Source organism: Panthera onca, chromosome B3 (assembly GCF_046562875.1).
Source record: "Panthera onca isolate mPanOnc1 chromosome B3, mPanOnc1 haplotype 2, whole genome shotgun sequence".
Lineage (NCBI taxonomy): Eukaryota > Metazoa > Chordata > Mammalia > Carnivora > Felidae > Panthera > Panthera onca.
Window position 1 is genome coordinate 138,231,294 of NC_138344.1, and position 17,615 is coordinate 138,248,908.

Genomic DNA, 17,615 nt, shown 5'->3' on the forward strand with positions numbered 1-17,615 from the left:
TATTAATTCTTGTCAATTAAGTATTAAACAGTTTTTTGTTTTTTTTTTTTGTTTTTTTTTTTTTTTAACGTTTATTTATTTTTGAGACAGAGAGAGACAGAACATGAACAGGGGAGGGTCAGAGAGAGAGGGAGACACAGAATCTGAAACAGGCTCCAGGCTCTGAGCTGTCAGCACAGAGCCCGACGCGGGGCTCGAACTCACGGACCGTGAGATCATGACCTGAGCTGAAGTCGGACGCTTAACCGACAAGCCACCCAGGCGCCCCAAAACAGTTTAAAGTTAGATTAATGACTGTTACGCTTGACACAAATTGAACACGATAGCAAGCTCAAGACTGATGGCCACAGCACTGCCTATAAACGGAAAAATGGCAGGGGCTTCCTGGCTTGTCTGTTTCAGCCCTGGGTTACCTACGGGAGACGGTAGGAGAAATGGAAAATGGAAGAAGTCCAGTTGTTACTTTGATCTCTTCCTTTTGGCCAGGGGGTTCACTGGTCATTTTAATCACCACAGGTAGAGCTTCAAGGTAGATATTCTTATCTCCACATTAGAGATGAGGAAACTGAGGCTCAGAGAGTTTAAGCATTTCTTCAACGTCACACAGCTAGTCAGAGATTCAAACTAGCTAGGATGCAGACTTAGCTAGAGTGGCCTAACGGTGGCATCTCCACACCACCCTCCCCGAAATCGGGCGTATATGTAGCCCTTGCCCGGATCCTTGGATTTATGCCAGGGAACCATCCCAACGACGATAGTGGGTAATACATGAGAACGTGTTTTGAAAACTGTAGGGTAGCCCAGGAGGAGCAGGTGCCATCATAACCATAGTTACCACTGAGGGTGGGAACACTCCATAAAAGCAAGAGTGGTATCCCCATTGTGTCCGCAGAACCACCTTCTCCTGACAAGCATGCCCAGTTAAGAGTAAGTAGACGATGCGCGTCTTAGCGAAAGAAACGACAATCCCGTTAAGCATGTGAGACACGCACGGCGGCTGTACTGGGAGCCTATCCTGAGGCACCCAAGAACCCAGCTCAAATCGTTAAACTAGTGTCATTCTCTGGGTCAAAGGTAAAACAATGCAGTCAGAGTAGAGGTAGGACAAGACGCCTTGAAGAGATCACATGGTTCCCGATCGGCAAGACTGGACGGAACGGGATAGAGGGACCAAGCGTATCTGACACTTGAACCGTCTAGCCGGCCCTGGGGGCATCAGTCCGCGTGGCGCAGGAAACTACCGAGGGCAGCGTAGACCGTGGCAGGCCAGGGGCATCCCAAAAGGTGGAGTCTTAAGCCAAAGGCTCCCGCGATTCCAGTCCCTTTCGCAAGGCAAAGTTGTCCCTGCTGCGGACAGGTGCCTCAAGCCCCCGGGACCAGACGCCAGTAAATAGCTCATTCACCTAACTCTTCATGCTTCAAACGCTGCTCATCAACAGCCCTCCGTGCCTGTCTGCTCTGCGGGAGCAGATGCCCCAGACACGTGTACTTGGAGTTCCGAGTTCAGGGGCAGCCATACGTCTCATTATTAAACGAATAAGCTGCCGTTCTGGTTTTTCACCCGGAGGAGGTGCGCCTTCCCCAGGAGCTCTGCCGCTGGCGGGTGGGCGACACGTCAACACGCTCAGTTGACAGCTAGACCTCAGACCCACCCAGGGGAGCAGCCCTGCCCAGCAAGACTCAGCTCGAGTCGCTCCCTGGGACCCCTGCCCCTCCGCTGCCCGCCATCTTGGTTGCCACCTCTGTCCTAACAGACTTGGCCTTCTTGCCTTCTTGTCGCATAATATGATGGTATAATAACCGTGGCCAATTTTGTGGCTGCAATTACAAAACCTTTAAGCACACGGACGCTCTGCCACCGAAAATCCTCCCCATCAGCCTGACTTTGGTTACTAATCGCCTCACAAAATATGAAGCCTCGGTTGCACGAATGTTGTTTGGACCATTTTGGAAGAAACGACTGCCGCGGATATTTTGACTTCTGTTGCAAATAAACATTTACTCACTGGTTACGAATGTCACACGGCTTCTGTAGCATATTCGAGCAAGTCTCAGCAGCAGAAATTGTGAGGCTTTTTTTTCCCCCCAAATGAGCATATTTTTTAAAAACTAGAATAAGTTAACTGCGTTAAAAAGTAAAGGATACTTAGAGACCAAGCCAGTCCAGAGACAGGACTCATGAGGCGATAAACTAAGCACCTGTACAGTAGACCAGAAATTCTCTTTCTTTGTTGTCTTTTAAAAAAAAAAATGTAAAGTTTATTTATTTTGGGAGAGGGAGAGAGAGAGAAGGCCAAGCAGGCTCCGCATTGTCAGCACAGAGCCCGAGGTGGGGCTTGAAGTCACAAACCATGAGACCGTGACCTGAGCTGAAATCAAGAGGCAGACATTTAACCCACTGAACCTCCCCCCCCAGGCGCCCCAGTCTTTGTTGTCTTTAATGAGTAATATGGTAGCCTGTGACGCTCAAGTACTTTGTTCTTTAATAATTTTGAGGTGTTCCTGAGTACATCTTTGTTGAGCGCTGTGTCCCCCATGTTGGTCACATAATAATTGCTCACTAAACACTCGCTGAATGAATTAGCATGAACGGCCACTCCCATCGGAGAGCAGCGCTGTCAGGATGATGTGGCGCTGACCATAAGGCCAGCAGCGGAGGAAGTGACTCTTGAGTCTCGGCAGAGAAGAGTTAGCCTGCAGGATCCAGAGACGTTCAAAAAAAGGCACCCCCCCCCCCCCAAAATAAAAACCAAAAAACCACTCCTGTCTAGCCACGGATCGTCCAAAGCTCACCGTGTGATCCTTATTCTCCTTTTTCAGCCGATCAAGATTTGCATTCTCGGTCCCCCCGCTGTGGGAAAATCTAGTATCGCTGAAGCCTTGTCTAAACACTACAAACTGCATCACATTAAATTGAAGGATGTCATTTCTGAAGCCATAGCAAGACTGGTAACGTTTCTAACTACTTCACTGGGAATTTTCATATCTTACAAATGCTTCCCTTCATCTCGTAATAAGGAAGCCACTAATTTTACGTGGCATCCTACGGTGAGATTTGTTATTTCAATTGGATTTTGTTGTTGGCCCCAGTTATGAAAGCACAGAATCCCGCGGGACTTCCCTCTGTGAGATAGAAGCTTCTTTCATGGGGTTGCACTTGAAATCAGTCTGTCGCCAGCTGTTGCTTAAAAATATATCTTGTATTTTCTCTGTTGACTAGAACATCTTTAGGTTTTCTTATTCTTGATGTATGTTTCCCAGAGTATTACCAGACTATTTATTTATTAACTGCTCTTAAAAAAAGGACTATTTTCTTAGAGCAGTTTTTTTCATGTTTATTTATTTATTTTATGAGAGAGAGCATAAGTAGGGGAGGGGGAGAGAGAGGGAAGGAGGGGGGGGGAGAGAGAGAGAGAGAGAGAGAGAGAGAGAGAATGAATCCTAAGCAGGCTCTACACTCAGCACAGAGCCTGACACGGGGCTCGGTCCCACGACCCTGGGATCATGACCTGAGCCGAAATCAAGAGTCGGATGCTCAAGCAACTAAGCCATCAGGCGCCCCTTAGATTTTCCATATATCCCCTCCCTCTTACACGTATAGCCTCCCCCTCCCCATTACCAACATCCCCACCAGAGTGATTCCATTAGTCACAGCTGATGAACTTGTGTTAACACCTCATTACTACCCAATGTCCACTGTTGACTTTAGGGTTTGCCCTCGGTGTTGCACACCCTGCGGGTCTGAACAAACGTATAATGACATGTGTTTACCGGTGCCCTAAAAATCCTCTGTGCTCTGCCTGTTTATCCCACCTCCCCCACCGCCAACTAACTGCTTTTCATCGTTTTATTGGAAATGGTTGATGCTATGACATATCTCCTTAAACGATTACTAAAAGTCTTGATTTCTACGGAATGTGTTTCCTGAAAGTAAGATACAACCTGACACGGAGGGAAGTGTTGACTCTTAAGCGGTTCTGGCGTTAACACAGAAGTGGATTCTTCTCCTAAAACAGAGTGAGAGAAACCTCAAGGCTCTCACCCCCCTCTGTAGACACACGCATCCCAACTTCTTGCACGACGGCTGTGGGTGGGCGTGGTCCCTACTTGGGCACCAGTCTTTTCCAGGACCACCTGCCAGATGGTTTGTGAGCAGCGGGTCCGTGGAGGGCATCCTCCGACCCGAATATCCCTGTGGTCTGTAGGAGACGATCGTCACGCCTAAGGATGAAGAGGAGGAAGAGGAAGAAGGCGAAGAGGAGGAGGAGGAGGAGGAAGAGAATGTGGATGAAGCTCAGGAGCTCTTGGACGGCATCAAGGAAAGCATGGAGCAGAATGCAGGTATCGCGCACCGCACGGCACTGCTCGTGGTGACAGGTTTTGCTTCCTTGTGAGAAAAGGCTGCCTGCTTGCTATTAAAAGCAGAGTACGGAAAACATGACAACAAAGAAATCTCATTCATAATATTACCCCCCCCCCCAGAGGGAAAAATAACCATTAACATTAAAATATTTTTTTTAATGTTTGTTTATTTTTGAGAGAAAGAGAGTATGAGCAGAGGAGGGGCAGAGAGAGAGGGAGACACAGAATCCCAAGCAGGCTCCGGGCTCTGAGCCATCAGCACAGAGCCCAATGCAGGGCTTGAACTCACGAGCGGTGAGACCGTGACCTGAGCCGAAGTCGGACGCCCAACCAACTAAGCCACCCAGGTGCCCCAAAAATCACCATTAACATTTTGGTGACTCTGTGATCACAGGATGGGAAAGAACTACCTAAGATGATGATGATGATGATGATGATGATGAGATCAAATGGATAGTCATAAATATTTTATAAACATCAAAAGTCATTAATTAAAAGGCAAAGGACAGGGGCGCCTGACCAACTGATTCGGAAAAGTGTGTGACTCTTGATCTCGGGGTCGTGAGTTTGAGCCCCACATTGGGTGTAGAGATTAATTAAATAAATACAACTTTAAAAAAATGATTAAAAGGCAAAGGACAGGGGCACCTGGGTGGCTCAGTCCGTTGAGCATCCGACTTCAGCTCACGTTATGATCTCGGGTTCGTGGGTTCGAGCCCTAAATAGGGCTTTGCACCAACAGCGCGGAGCCTGCTTCGGATTCTCCGTCTCCTCTTTCTGCCTCTCTCCTGCTTGTGCACTCACTCTCTCAAAAATAAACATTTAAAAAAAAAAGCAAAGGACAAACAAGGAAAGTATATTTGCCACTAACATGATAAAGGCTTAATATCCTTAATATATAAAATGCTCAGGCAAGCCAATAAGAAAATCATTAACTCTTTAATAGAACAAAATGGATGAATAATGTGGAGCCATAATTCATGCAGGAAGAAATACAAATACATGGAAAACTATCCTTACCCACTTGGTAACCTTAAGCAATTTGCTGAACAAGCCGATCATGGTAAACCGTCACTTTGAACTCAAATTCTGGACTCATTCTTTCATCACCCCTGGACAGAGTTTCAGGCTGGTTCCATTGCAACTCCTCGATAATAAATAGGTAGAGTTTCTGTGTTTTCATGCTTTAAGAAGCCCATCCTGATCAAATAAGTGTAAGCTGGGTTTTGAGCGTAGACATCTCCAAGGGACTCAGCTATTTGGCAGAAAAGCAACCTGTAGAAGTTATCTGGAAACCAGAACCATTTCATTTTCGTACATTGATGGTCACGATCTTCCATCAGAAGATCTGGTATCATTTATAGACCAGTCCAATGTGTGGCCATTGGGCGCTTACCCAACAGCGTCTCTCCCCTCACCACCTCTCAAGCACATTTGGCTTCTTTCCTCTTACCTCCTGCTCTCATCTTGCTGGTCTGATCCTCCCAGGGTTGGGCCGGGCAGCTGGGAAGCAGGGAAGAAGGACGGAGGCGTCAGCCCCTGGTGACAGACAGCTCTTTCCTAGGGTTGCCCTTCCCAGACCCTCCCACTGAGGACCGCCCACTGCATCCCTTGGGGCACCTCTCTTGACTGGCCTCCCCACCTCTGGTCTTCCGGCACCCCCTTTTGCCCCTGCAGGGGGGTCCTCTCCCCAGACACTTCAAGGATTCTAGTCCTTCCACACCTTCCTCTGAAGTCAGAGTACCCCCCTCCCTCCTCCCCTTCCCCCAGGCCACTCAAGTCTGTTTTTTTTAAGGCGTGGAGGACGTGGTCTTATGTACACACACTGGATGCCCGCTTAGCGCAGGTAGCTGATTATCTGTGTGTTGGTTTCTGCTTTGGTGTCAGCCAGGCCGGGAGGAAATGGAATTTAGAATCCCAGGGCTGTCCCGGAGGAAAAGGAAGGTACACGGAGAGCCCAGTTTGATACTTTGAGAGAAAACACTGCCCCTTCCTCGCCGGTGAGACGCTTGGGAGTCAACATGCTGGTGTTAGAGAGACTTACCGACATCCTGGTGCCCACCACTTGGGAGAGAGGAAACAACCCGAACTAAGACGTTCCGTTGTGAGGATACCCGCGGAAGGAAATCTGGCAAGGCACATTAGAGGGCGCAGGGCTGGGATTTTAAAGGATCTACAGGGGTACGTGACCACATGCACATGCACTGTATGCCTGGGGTGTAAGGCCGGAGCAGGGCGCTGGGAGCAGTGAACAGCGCCACCCCAGGAGGGGAGGGAGGATCCGGGCTAACGGGAGGCGACAGACCCTAGACAATACTTATCGGACAGAGACTTACGAATTGGTCTTTGCAAGAACCCAAAAATCGTAGCCAAAATGTGTAACAGGACGGGGGGAGGTACCGACTGGGTTCTCTTCATGCCCAGGGGGGAGACCCCGCCCAGCAAGAATGTCAGGGAGGAGCTAAGAACAGTCAGTGCATTGCTCAAGGGCCTGTCCTTGGCGGGGACTCAGTTCTTTCCCCAGATGTCAAGAGAGGCCAAACTGGGTCAGTGGCCTCTGTGTAGAGGGGCACTGGAAGGGAGCAGAGGACGTGGTCTTTAGCCAGCCACCTACTCACTTCCTACAAGACTGGAATAGTTCATTCAATCCTCTTTGACCTTAGGAAGGTGTTTTCGGTGTTTGTTTGTTTGTTCGTTTTTTTCCCTTCCTGAAGTGTGTCCCCGAATCCTTCCTATTCATATTTAGCTGAAACTAGGACATGGACCTTGATTATGTTTGGACAAAACAAGACCTTTGAGCTCATTGCACAGACCTACATAGAAATTTCCCAGCACGAGCAAGGGCACAGAGGTTAGCTGACTCTTCCCTTACATGACCTAATTTGTTATTATGTGATTCTAACGATTCCCGTGAGGCAAATTTCACAGTCCTGCAGTGGTCACCTCTGTGTCCTGCTAATTCCACTCCAGTTGGCCCCTGATGGTGCAGCCAGAATAGGGGCTTAGTTAAACCAGAATAGACTGGCTACAGATTCTTAGTGCTTGCTTTGGGTATTTCAAAAGCATTGTGGGACTATTGAATCTAGTTGGTGGGATTCCGGGTGATCACTGGACTAGTCTTTCAACTTTTCTGTGAGTTTGAAAATAAATATTGGGGGCGGGGTGGGGTGGAAAGGATGTATGGAAATGTGTCAACTTCCTAGTGTCTATCCCGTGCATGGATTATTTTTTTTTTTTAACGTTTATTTATTTTTGAGACAGAGAGAGACAGAGCATGAACGGGGGAGGGTCAGAGAGAGAGGGAGACACAGAATCTGAAGCAGGCTCCAGGCTCCGAGCAGTCAGCACAGAGCCCGACGCGGGGCTCGAAATCACAGACCGCGAGATCATGACCTGAGCTGAAGTCGGACGCTTAACCGACTGAGCCACCCAGGCGCCCCTGGATTATTTTTTTTTTAACATTTATTTTTGAGAAAGAGAGAGAGAGTGAGCACAAGTTGGGGGGGGGGGCAGAGAGAGAGACAGAGGATCCAAAGTAGTCTCTGTGCTGACAGCAAAGAGCCCAATGTGGGACTCGAACCCACGAACCGTCATGACCTGAGCCAAAGTCAGATGCTTAACCGACTGAGCCACCCATGGGCCCCTGCATGGATTCTTTAAAGCCCTGGATGCAGCTATCTATTTTTGAACCGTGTTTTAGTAGTTATGAATATGGATTAATACGAACATTTTAAATATTACGTGAATGTGAAAGATACTTACAATTAAAAAAAAAAAAAAAGCAGGTGGTGTTTTAAAGGCTGTCCAGTAGGCTGTGTTCATTCCTTTCAAAGCGGAAGTGATAATCCTCTGACAAGGAGCTCCACACTGCCAAGGTCGTGGGTGTATCTCTAGGAGGTGACAGTTCTCTAGAGAGAGGCACTGGGGCTTGGCCCTTTGTGTCCTCACATTGCACAATTATCAGAAACTGCTGCGAGAGGTCCCTTCTTGCATACTGAACACTCCTGGTTCTGAAACAAACAGACATGAATGGCAAGGCTCACTGCCTGAAGCAAACCCAGGCATGCACGGAGGGGACTGAAGCCAGGTTTCTGAGGTACGTATGTGCCCCTGCCTGAGCAACAAAGCCTTTGAAAACCAGGAATAGACCGCTCAGATAAAGCTCGTCTTTGAATTTTGCTGAGTCCCTCAACATTTTTTTATTTGGCTTTATTTCTTGGCACCAGTGTGAACCTTACTGGGAAATAATGTCAAATCATTTCGAGGAATTTCATTACGCAAAATAACGCCTTTCATTTTTTTTTTTTTTTTTTTTTTGGTGTCAGCCCTAACACTGAAATTTCTGGGAGACCCAATTAGTTTTGAATCAGTTACTGCCTAATGAGTCGTGCGGCGATGAAAGGCAGAAGAAAGAAGGGGTGTCTTAAGTACATCATTTCACTGTCATTAATACGGTGATTAACAGAGACCAAAAACTATTTTGTATTGTAGACCCACTGATAAACTCAGAGTATGGGAGAAAGAGCTTTGGAGATCAAGGACTCAAACTTGCCAAACTCACGGTACTGAAATGCATACATTAAGCAATGTAAGGGCAGGGCCATGTCTCAGAAATGGTAGCTGTTCTATAATTAACAATAGAATAATAAACGAATATCGCAGTAAAGCTGCATCAAATTGTCCCTTAACTATTGGACAGCTACGCCACGCGATCACAATCGTAGGAACCCAGCATCCGAGGCTTGAGAGGGAATTGTTCAGCGGGGCCAAGGTCAGGAATGCCAATTGGAGAGATGGGTGGGGAGGGCGTTCTTTCCTTTCCTAAATCCTGCAGATTTAAAGAGAATAATGCCTTTAAGAGTCAGATCAAACTCGATTTTGATTTTTATTTATTTATTTTTAAAGTAATCTCTACGCCCAACGTGGGGCTCGAACTCACAACCCCAAGATCAAGAGTCGCACTCTCTACCAACTGAGCCAGCCAGGAGCCCAAGCTTGATGTTTATTCCAGTGCAGCAGATAGTTACCGATCACCTGTTATTAATAAGTCATGTGTCAACAGCACACGTGGATACTATCTCACTTAAATCTCACAACAGAAACCTTTATTACTATGTATCAAGGCTATAAGGCTATGTATTAAGGAACAATATCAAAACAGAATTGAGGGAACCCTGCTGGCAAGTGGGAGCACTCTGAATGTCTCCACTTCTCCTTCAGCTTCACCCACACGCTGTCGCTGCGGAAGAACATTTGGGAAATGCAGACGTAGCCTTTGCTTCTGTTCTTTATTGCAGCCAAGCTCATTGGGTTCTCCTATTTTATTGTGCGTTAAAATGCACATCATGTTGAAAATACAAAACCACCTATTTTTACCTGTAAGGGAACTTTGACTACACAACAATTTTTTTTAAGTTTATTTATCTTGAGAGAGAGAGAGAGAATACGAGCAGGGGAGAGGCAGGGAGAGAGGGAGAGAATCCCAAGCAGGCTCGGAGCCTGACATGGGGCTCGAACTCATGAACATGAGATCATGACCTGAGCCGAAATCAAGAGTCCATCGCTTAACTGACCGAGCCACCCAGGCGTCCCCTATACAACAGTTTGTGAGATGACTTTGGAATGTAACCCCCATGTAGAATGTGACTCCCCTAGTAATATTTTTTTTCTTTTCACCAGGCCGACTAGAAGATCAATATGTAATTCGATTTGTCAAAGAAAAGTTGAAATCTATGCCTTGCAGGAATCAAGGTTATATTTTGGATGGGTTCCCGGAGACCTATGATCAAGCTAAAGACCTATTCAACCGTAAGTTTGAATGTTCCCTGTATCTTTTTTTCAAAGCTTTTCTTTCTTACTTTATATAAACTCTACCCCTAATGTGGGGCTCGAACTCACGACCCTGAGATCAAGAGCCACGTGCACTGCAGACTGAGCCAGCCAGGTGCCCCTCCTTCATTTATTCTGAGTGTTTATATTCAGGTAAGTTGCAACATATCATAATAATAGTCGCTTCGTTAAAATTTAAAATTCAGACAGACTATGTCTAAAATACACACTTTTCTATTTATGGTTAGTTTTCATTAGTGACTTCTAGTTAAAATATTTTTAATTTTCTTGCCAAGCTGTCCATAGTAGTAATATGTAATAAACACAACAATGTATATTTTGTTTTATTAGAAGAAGATGAGGAGGAAGAAGAAGAAGTCAGAGGCAAAATGTTGCCCTTTGATAAATTAATCATACCTGGTAAGTTTATTTATTTATTTATTAATTATTAAAAATTTTTTAAATGTTTATTTATTTTTGAGAGAGAGAGAGAGAGACACACGGAGTGCAAGTGGGGGAGGGGCAGAGAAAGAGGGAGACAACAGAATCCGAAACAGGCTCCAGGCTCTGAGCTGTCAGCACAGAGCCCGACACAGGGGTCAAACTCATGAACCACAAGATTATGACCTGAGCAGAAGTCAGATGCTCAACCGAATGAGCCACCCAGGCACCCCCTGGTAAGTTTAAAACAATTCTCCAAGGTCATATTTAAAGGAATGCCATTCAAGATCTCTTTTGTACCCAAACCATCTTTTTGATGTTAATAAAGCAGATCTCTCTATGTCTCTCTCTTGTTTGTTTGTTTGTTTGTTTGTTTGTTTGTTTGTTTCTTTCTTTTCAGGATAAAAGGTAAAATGATACACTTAAACTCTCAAACTAAAGACTGTATGGGAGGCAGACATCAGGAAAATCAAGTTCTGATTTTCCTGGGGGGCACCTGGGGGGCTCGGTCGGTTGAGCGTCTGACTCTTGATTTAGGTTCGGGTCATGATCTCAAGGTTCTGGGATCAAGCCCCTTGTTGGGCTCTGTGCCGAATGTGGAACCGGCTTGGGATTCTCCCCCTCTCTCTCTTTCTCTCTCTCTCTGTCCCTCTGCCCCTCTCTCCCACTTGTGCTCTTTTTCTCTCTCAAATGAAAAAAAAAGGGACTATCGAGTTCTGAAATGGACAGAAGTCCCTTTGAGAATGTTTGTCTGCTGCTCCCTCTGGGAACAAAGCCCAAGGTGGCCAGTCCACTGATGCCTTGACTTCTGAGTCAGCTGGCAAGACCCCCAGGGACTGGACCCTTCCTACCCTCCTAAGTGCCAGCCGTGCCGTCATCTTTCCTGTCTTTTCCAAATCCAGAACTGAGCCTGGGGAAGGCACAGAGCTTTTCAGTTCACTGTTCACACATTGGCACAGAAGTTTCACGATGTACTCTTGGAAGTAAAGCGTAAACAACTTATTCCACGAAAAAAAAAAAAGATTTGTTGAGTACCCAGCAGGCCTTTCTCGGGACCTTGCCCTGAACTTTTAAACTTGTTATTTTTAATCAATTTGCATGCAGTGTCATCATAGGAAATAATTTTAGGTCATGTGGTAACCACAAGAACAGCTATTTTCAGCAACTGGGCCCGAGGCTGGAACTCAAGGAGCCCTGCTCACTTGTGTCAAAGCCCCCACGGGAGTCAGTTTGTGGCTGTAACCCTCTCCTCTAGGTCCAGGCACAGTTTGCATGCGATGAAGCTTCTGGAACCACTAGGGCCACCAGAATGCAGTCGTCCTCAGGGCTGGGTGTTCACCGTTTCCCCGAGGGCCCTGAAACCTGGGGCAGGAATCCGCAAGGCCAAAGGGGTGGGTGGTCTGGGATTTTCCATGAATGTGGGTCTCCCGATCAGAAAAGTTAAAAAGTAAAATCGATTAAATAACCACGTCTGTCTAGTTTATGGGAGTTTATCACTTCTGGGCAATATTTTTTATTATTATTATTATTTTTTAATGTTTTACTTATTTTTGAGAGACAGAGAGAAACAGAGCACGAGCAGGGGAGGGGCAGGGGGAGAGGGAGACACAGAATCGGAAACAGGCTCCAGGCTCTGAGCTGTCAGCACAGAGCCCGATGCGGGGCTCGAATTCACAGACTGCGATATCATAAGCTGAGCCGAAGTCTGAGGCTAAACCGACTAAGCCACCCAGGAGCCCCACTTCTGGGCAATATTTATTCATTGCACACCCCATTGTAAATCCTCACGTTCTCTCTTGGGCAGTGCAACGAACCATTCGTCATGTGCTTGGGCCCCGCACAAGATGGGAGCCCGTTGAACCTTTGCACAATCCTGCCAGGCTGGAATTCCTCCCGTGTTTACCTGAACCAGAAGCTAAAACCCAGAGACTCACCCAAGAGCACTTCGCTGGTCAACGGAATGGCTTAAATTCAAACTCTGTTTTCTCACCCACTGCCTTCAAAAGACAGATTTAATGAAACCCCTCCAGGAAATGCAATCATAGACATGAAACAGTGAAAGATTCATTTTTTTTTAAAGCTACTCTTTTTTTAAATGTTTTATTTATTTAATTTTTTTTTTAACGTTTATTTATTTTTGAGAGACAGAGAGAGAGCATGAGCAGGGGAGGGGCAGAGAGAGAGGGAGACACAGAATCCGAAGCAGGCTCCAGGCTCTGAGCTGTCAGCACACAGCCCCAATGCAGGGCTCAAACCCATAAACCGCGAGAACTTGAGCTAAGCTGAAGTCGGATGCTTAACCCACTGAGCCACCCAGGTACCCCAATGTTTTATTTATTTTTGAGAGAAAGAGAGAGAGACAGAGTGTGAGCAAGGGAGGGGCAGAGAGAGAGGGAGACACAGAATCTGAAGCAGGCTCCAAGCTCTGAGCTGTCAGCACCGAGCCCGACACGGGGCTCGAACTCATGAACCGTGAGATCATGACCTGAGCTGAAGTCGGACACTTAACCGACTGAGCCACCCAGGCGCCCCCGGTGAAAGAGTCTTAACCATGCACCACTGGGCTGCCCTCTCTCTGCTGGACGTAGTCCAAATGCGTCAAACATGTAATCTATTTGGAATGTTTAGTCTGTTCTTAGTAAACCATCTTTCTGGAAATTGTGTCATTTGTATCTAGGGGATTTTAATGCAGGGAGGTGGTTGAGTGAGGACACGAGAGGTTAATGCCATCGAAAGAAGAGTACCCAGAGCAGGGGGTGTGCCTCACCACGCTGGGTCGCATGGGGAAGCACCAGGCTTGGTCAGGAGGCAGGAAGGAGCGAGGGGGATGTCTAGGCCACAGCCTCAATTGGGGTTTACATGGGAAAGGGCGAGGCAGGGTCAGGCAAACAGCTGCTTTTAGAGGATTGGCTAGTTTGAGCCAATTCCAATGGGTTTTGCTCCCTAGTGGCCTCGTACCTGGCTGTGGGATGAATTAAGGCAAGGGGAATATCGGCTCGGTGTGCGAAAGTTATAAAAAGGCTGTGGTCACGTATATGTATATGGCGGCATGCTCCCAAGCAAGCGGTTGACTGTCTTTAGGAATTAGCCAGCCCTGAAAGAGGCTGTCTCTCTCCAGGTCGGTAAGGCCTCCCAGAGATGTCAAAACATCATTAGATGCAGAAAACAACAAACATGATAAATACAAGTCTCCGTGCCTGATTTGGGCGATAAAACATTTGAGCCTGTCGTGATCCAGTCAAATGTGGTATTCTCTCTCCTTGGTAAATCATTGCATTTTACAGCTGCTGCGGGCAGATCTTTTCAGATCTCCTCATTGAAGGAGACACGTTTAAAGTTGCATCTGCTTGAGAAATATAGAAACATGTTTTTGTTTTTTATCTTTTTTTTTAAATGTATGTTTATTTTGGGAGCAAGAGCATGAGTTGGGGAGGGGCAGAGAGAGATTCCCAAGCAGGTTGACAGTGGGGAGCCCGACCTGGGGCTCGAACTCATAAACCACAAGATTATGACCTGAGCTGAGATCGAGTCAGAGCTTGACCAGCTGAGCCACCCAGGTGCCCCTGGAAATTTTTTTTTTAAATACAGGTTTTCATATGACTCAAGATAACCAAACACAGTAACCTCCTTGTTAGTACAATCTTTTTTTTTCTTTTTAAAAATTTTAACTTGTTTCATTTTATTTTTTTAAAATTTACATCCAAATTAGTTAGCATCTAGTGCAACAATGATTTCAGGAGTAGATTCCTTAGTGCCCCTTACCCATTTAGCCCATCCCCCCTCCCACCACCCCTCCCGTAACCCTCAATTTGTTCTCCATATTTATGAGTCTCTTGTTTTGTCCCCCTCCCTGTTTTTATATTATTTTTGTTTCCCTTCCCTCATGTTCATGATATTTGTCTTTCTCTGACTAATTTCACTTAGTATAATACCCTCCAGTTCCATCCACATAGTTGCAAATGGCAAGATTTCATTCTTTTTGATGGCCGAGTAATACTCCATTGTGTGTGTGTGTGTGTGTGTGTGTGTGTATACACCACATCTTTATCCATTCATCCATCGATGGACATTTGGGCTCTTTCCATACTTTGGCTATTGCTGATAGTGCTGCTAAAAACATGGGGGTGCATGTGTCCCTTTGAAACAGCACACCTGTGTCCCTTGGATAAATGCCTAGTAGTGCCATTGCTGGGTCGTAGGGTAGTTCTATTTTTAGTTTTTTGAGGAACCTCCAAACTGTTTTCCAGAGTGGCTGCAACAGCTTGCATTCCCATTGTTAGTACAATCTTAAGCAAGCAGAAATCGATTACTTGCTATCCACAGTGAAGCCAGTACAAGGACAGCAGAAGTTCTGAATAGTTATCTCAAGACACTGCAAAATCCTGAAGTTCTATCTGACTCATCACAAGAGAAGGGACTTTAAAAAATATCATCTGGGGGCGCCTGCCTGGTGAAGTCAGTAGAGCATGTATGTGACTCAGGGTTGTGAGTTCAAGCCCTAGTTTGGGTGTAGAGTTCACTAAAAAAAAAAAAAAAATCATCTTGTGGGAAATATATTTCATCACACTAAAATTCTTTGAAAGTTTGTAGTCAAGTGTATCACTCACTGTTCATGGTATTTGATTAACTGGAATCTTCCTTTTCCCGGTCACTGGGAAAAAAGATACAGCATCATATTTAAAGATTCTTACATTACTAACAGAATTATTAACTTTTCATCTAGATGCCTAACGTATGGAGCTTAACAAGATTCAACCTCCAGTGAATTTATTGACGTACTTTTGATTTAAGTACTATACCAGCATTTGGAGGTCCAACTGTCTCCTCTCCTTTCTTTCAATATATTTTTAAGTTTGTTTGTTTGTTTGTTTACTTATTTATTTGAGTTTGTTTATTTGTTTGTTTATTTATTTAGAGAGGGAGAGAGAGAATCCCAAGCAGACTCCGCACTGTCAGCACAGACCCCAGTGTGGGGTTTGATCTCACGAACTGTGTGAGATCATGACATAAGCCGAAACCAAGAATCGGACGCTTAACCGACTGAGCCACCCAGGTGCCACCTCTTTTAACATATAGCCACTAATGTAAATCAAATGATCAAAGATGAGCACCTGAGCTAAATTAGAATCGGTCAGAATCGAGGCAGTCTCAGACCTCAGCCTTTCTTTTCACTGTTAACGCCCGAAGCGGACGATGTTCAAAGGGGTTCCGCTGCCCCGCTGCTGAGCACACTTACCTTGCTCTCGCTCGGGAAGCCCGATCAGAATGCAGTTAGGTGCCAGTGGCATGATTACGCGGCAAACCAATACAATGAGTCACTTAGTTAATTAATTTTTAAAAGTTCCAATAAAACTTTCACTACAAAATCAGGTGATGGGCCGGATTTGGCCCACAGGGCGGCAATACAAGTTTAGAATGCAAATTTAACCATTTCCAGGCTTTGCCAGGCTCTTACAGGGAGCGAGTTGTTGGCAATGCACCTGGCTAATGATCTGGGCACCTATGTGCTCTGACCGCGTTGAGAACATCTGAGAACAGTAACTCACCTAGAAAGTCCATTTCACTGATATGCATTTTAATCATTCATTCACTCAACAAATATCTACTGAACTTATACTAGGAGCTGGAGGAACAGCTGTTTTCATAGTTTAAAAGAAAATCCCAGGGGGGCGAAATGATTTCCCCATCATTAATATAACTCAAACATGAGATGAGCACCGTGTTGTAGTGGACCCAATTGTTTCCCAGCCGATCGCATTGAGAAAAGAACTGCATCCTTGGGAAATTAAAGTCCCAAAGCAGGGCGTCTCGGTGGCTCAGTCTGTTGAGCATCTGAGACTCTTAATTTTGGCTCAGGTCACGACCTCGCTGTTCTGGAGTTCGAGCCCGGGGTCCAGCTCCACACCGACAGTGTAGAGTCAGCCTGAGATTCTCTCTGTCAATCTCTCTCTGTCCCTCCCCTGCTCTCACTCACTCTCTCTCAAAATAAATAAATACACTTTAAAAAATCAAAAATAAAATCCCAAGGGGTGTCCACGTTTTTATTAATTTGCTAAATTGGCCATCATTTCAGTCAGCTGCTTAGCCTCTTTGGGAGCCCGTGACGCCCTTGCTGGGAAAGAGGCAGGGGGCAGGGGGGCGGCTGGGAGCCTAACGATGTCTCAGGGTCATCAGAGATGCGCTCATTCCAATTCTGCTGCTTTTAGTCATCGGTTTTGTTTTTAGCCCATGATTAGATTTGCTGCTCTTTGCTATCAGATTTGCTATTATTTATTATTAGAGATTTTCTGTTTCCAATTTCGGCTGCTTTTATTAAAAGGAGAAGGAAGGAAAGAAAGAAGAAGGGAGAAGGGGGGGAAATAGGAAAATAACAGCTCTCACAAAAGACCAGCTGGTTGGGCCTCGTAGGGTGGTCTCTGGAAATGCCAGTGATTTGTAACTATTTGTCCTCGAGAGAGGCGGCGAGAAGGCCAGTCTTGTCAAGCGGTCCAGGCTGGTCACCGGACACCACGGTGAGGCGTTGGCTCAGCCTCCAGTGCCCTCCACTCAGCCCTTTCGTCCTTGGGTTGACTCAGGAGGCTCCTTGTCTCCCCAGAATTCGTTTGTGCGCTGGACGCGTCAGATGAGTTCCTGAAAGAGCGGGTGATGAACCTTCCCGAGAGCGTCGTGGCGGGGACCCACTACAGCCAGGACCGCTTCCTCCGGTCTCTGGGCAGCTACCGCAACATCAATACGGAAGACGAGACCGTCTTCAACTACTTTGATGAAATTGAGATCCACCCGACCCACATCGGTATGACGTGGGCTCCAGACGAATGGGAACACGGAGAACCACCACCAAGGCTCAGGACCCCTGGGCAACCCCGGTGCCTGTCTCTCACGGGGCCGTGGGAGGACAGGGGAGCACCGCTATGTCCCTGGGCCGGGAAGTCACAGGATAAACAGGGCCATCCTCCTGGGGAGTCTTACGCTCGCGGATTTGG

At 46.4% G+C, this 17,615-nt stretch overlaps 1 protein-coding gene across 1 annotated transcript in view; it reads left to right on the plus strand.

Moving 5' to 3' along the window:
• AK7 (adenylate kinase 7) overlaps nt 1-17,615 on the plus strand; it is a 72,781-nt gene that overhangs the window by 42,691 nt on the left and 12,475 nt on the right. Inside the window, exons 12-16 of the mRNA XM_078447655.2 lie at nt 2,821-2,949; nt 4,206-4,341; nt 10,042-10,170; nt 10,543-10,611; nt 17,228-17,425. Of these exons, the coding sequence (XP_078303781.2) occupies nt 2,821-2,949; nt 4,206-4,341; nt 10,042-10,170; nt 10,543-10,611; nt 17,228-17,425 (661 nt within the window). The remainder of the gene's footprint in view (nt 1-2,820; nt 2,950-4,205; nt 4,342-10,041; nt 10,171-10,542; nt 10,612-17,227; nt 17,426-17,615) is intronic.